Source organism: Austrofundulus limnaeus, unplaced genomic scaffold (assembly GCF_001266775.1).
Source record: "Austrofundulus limnaeus strain Quisiro unplaced genomic scaffold, Austrofundulus_limnaeus-1.0 Scaffold204, whole genome shotgun sequence".
NCBI classification, from domain to species: Eukaryota; Metazoa; Chordata; class Actinopteri; order Cyprinodontiformes; family Rivulidae; genus Austrofundulus; species Austrofundulus limnaeus.
The window spans coordinates 546,562-548,627 of NW_013952606.1; the positions used below are offsets into that span (position 1 = coordinate 546,562).

General features: G+C 44.6%; 1 protein-coding gene across 1 annotated transcript in view; it reads left to right on the top strand.

Annotated features, from left to right (window-relative positions):
* Window positions 1-423: 423 nt before the first annotated feature.
* The window catches only part of srr (serine racemase), a gene marked incomplete at its 5' end in the record, with an annotated part of 4,456 nt that continues 2,813 nt past the window's right edge, over window positions 424-2,066 (top strand). The window contains 5 exon segments of the mRNA XM_014018848.1: window positions 424-595; window positions 664-845; window positions 914-1,044; window positions 1,118-1,266; window positions 1,339-1,428. Of these exon segments, the coding sequence (XP_013874302.1) occupies window positions 424-595; window positions 664-845; window positions 914-1,044; window positions 1,118-1,266; window positions 1,339-1,428 (724 nt within the window).

Consider the following 2,066-nt stretch of genomic DNA (forward strand, 5'->3'; position numbering starts at 1 on the left):
AGGAAAAGCAATGGGCCCAGTATGCTACCCTGCGGAACTCCCACGGAATTTTTGACTAAATTTATGTAAGAAATGAGTGAAACCGTTTAATTTAATTAAACTGAATTTAGACAGATTTTTAATTTTTCAGTTTAAGAAGCTGGAAAACACAGACTTGCTTCAGCAACATTTATTTCTTTAGCTTTTGTTTCCGTGAGTTTTAAACATATATTTTACAGACATTTTCAAGTTATTTTTAAAGTTTCCAACCTGCTATGTAGATTTACTGGTTTCATAAAAAGCATATTGGCAAAATTTTTCCTATTAAATTAAAATATTTTATTTTATTGTTATTATTATTTCTCTGCATTTCAAGCTTTGTTTAACAAAATACAATAACTTCAACTGTTTTTGCATTTTTCTCTCCATATTTTGTGTTTCCAGATGAGTCAGGTCTCTGCAGACGCCGTCACTCTGGATTTCCTGCGAGAAGCCAGGGAGCGGGTGAGAAGCAGCCCGCTGGGCGTCATCAGAACTCCCATGATCCCCTGCAGCCGGACCGCTCTGCCCCTGAGCGCCGGCGTCCAGCTCAAACTGGAGAACATGCAGAGAACCGGTGAGAACCTGTAAATTCTGCGGAGACGGACTCAAAACGTCCCGCTTGACCCCGCCTCTGGTCCACAGGGTCCTTTAAAATAAGGRGCGTGGCCAATCAGTTCGCCAGGCTGCCAAGGGGGCGCCGTTTGGTCACCATGTCTGCAGGGAATTATGGGAAGTCTTTCGCATTCGCCGCTAAGCACTACGGGATGACGGGGAAGGTGGTGATGCCAGAAACTGCACCGGAATCCAGATCCATCCTCATCCAGGTCGGCCTTCAAAATAAAAGCATTTGTTTGACCAACAAAATCAAATGAATTTCAATTGAATTCACCAGAGTTTGGGAGCAGAGGTGGAGCGAGTTCCTACGTCCTCTCTGATGGAGGCGGTGACCCGCTGCGTTCACAACGACCACATGACCTTCCTGCACTCCTACGACGACCTGGACCTGATCGCCGGACACGCCAGGTACTTCCTGTTCCAGGTCCAGACGTCTGAAAATGTCTAAATCTGAATAACGGTCCTCCTCTCGCTCCTCCAGCCTGGGCCTGGAGGTGCTGGAGGCCGTGCCGGACCCTGACGTGGTGGTGGTCTGCTGTGGAGGAGGGGGTCTGCTGGCCGGCGTGGCTGCAGCTGTCAAACTGTCAGGCTGTGAGAAAACCAGGATCTACGGCGTGGAACCAGAAGGAGGTAAAAGAAAACGAGAAACTGAGGTAAAACCGGAGAGTTGAACTGAATTCAGATGTTTTGTTTTAAACCCAGCCTGCACCATGTATAACAGCCTCATGGAGAAGAAGCCGGTGGGAATGAACGCCAAGAGCATCGCCTCTGGCCTCGCCCCTCCTTCTGCAGGTTGGTTTGTTTCAGGGGCGTCACTAGGTTTTGAGGACAAGGGGGGCTTAGACCCCAGGAGATGCACAGAATTTTTAAATAATATATATTTGTATTGTGTGTGTGTGTGTGTGTGTGTGTGTGTGTATACATATATACACTCTGTGTGTAAACTTGCTAGCACGCTGCTATTAAGGTTGCAGGAAAAACATGGACTGGATTTCATGTGGTGGGGGAGTATTCTATATGAACAAGTGGAACGCACCAAAGAGGATCTCTACTTTACACTATCAATTAAAGGGAAACTGACAGATTTATGATCATATATTTTAGTTACTAATGAAATATCAAATGGTTATTTATTCTGACCACATCATATTGAATTTTCGTAAAAGAAAAATACTTTTTTACACCAAAATAATTTAGGGGGGCTTTAAAATATTTTAGGGGGGCTCCAGCCTCCCTTAAATAGGCCTAGTGACGCCACTGACCTGTTCCATCAAGAAAACACACCGGAGCAGCTGCTACAGTAATTTACTTTTTGTTTCAGCTTCAAACTTTTAGTCTCAGCCCCCTGCTTTCCAATAGGTTCACAGTTTGTAAATCAAAGATCTCAACTTTTATATTTGTCAGATTTTATTTTGAAATTCCCCCAGCTC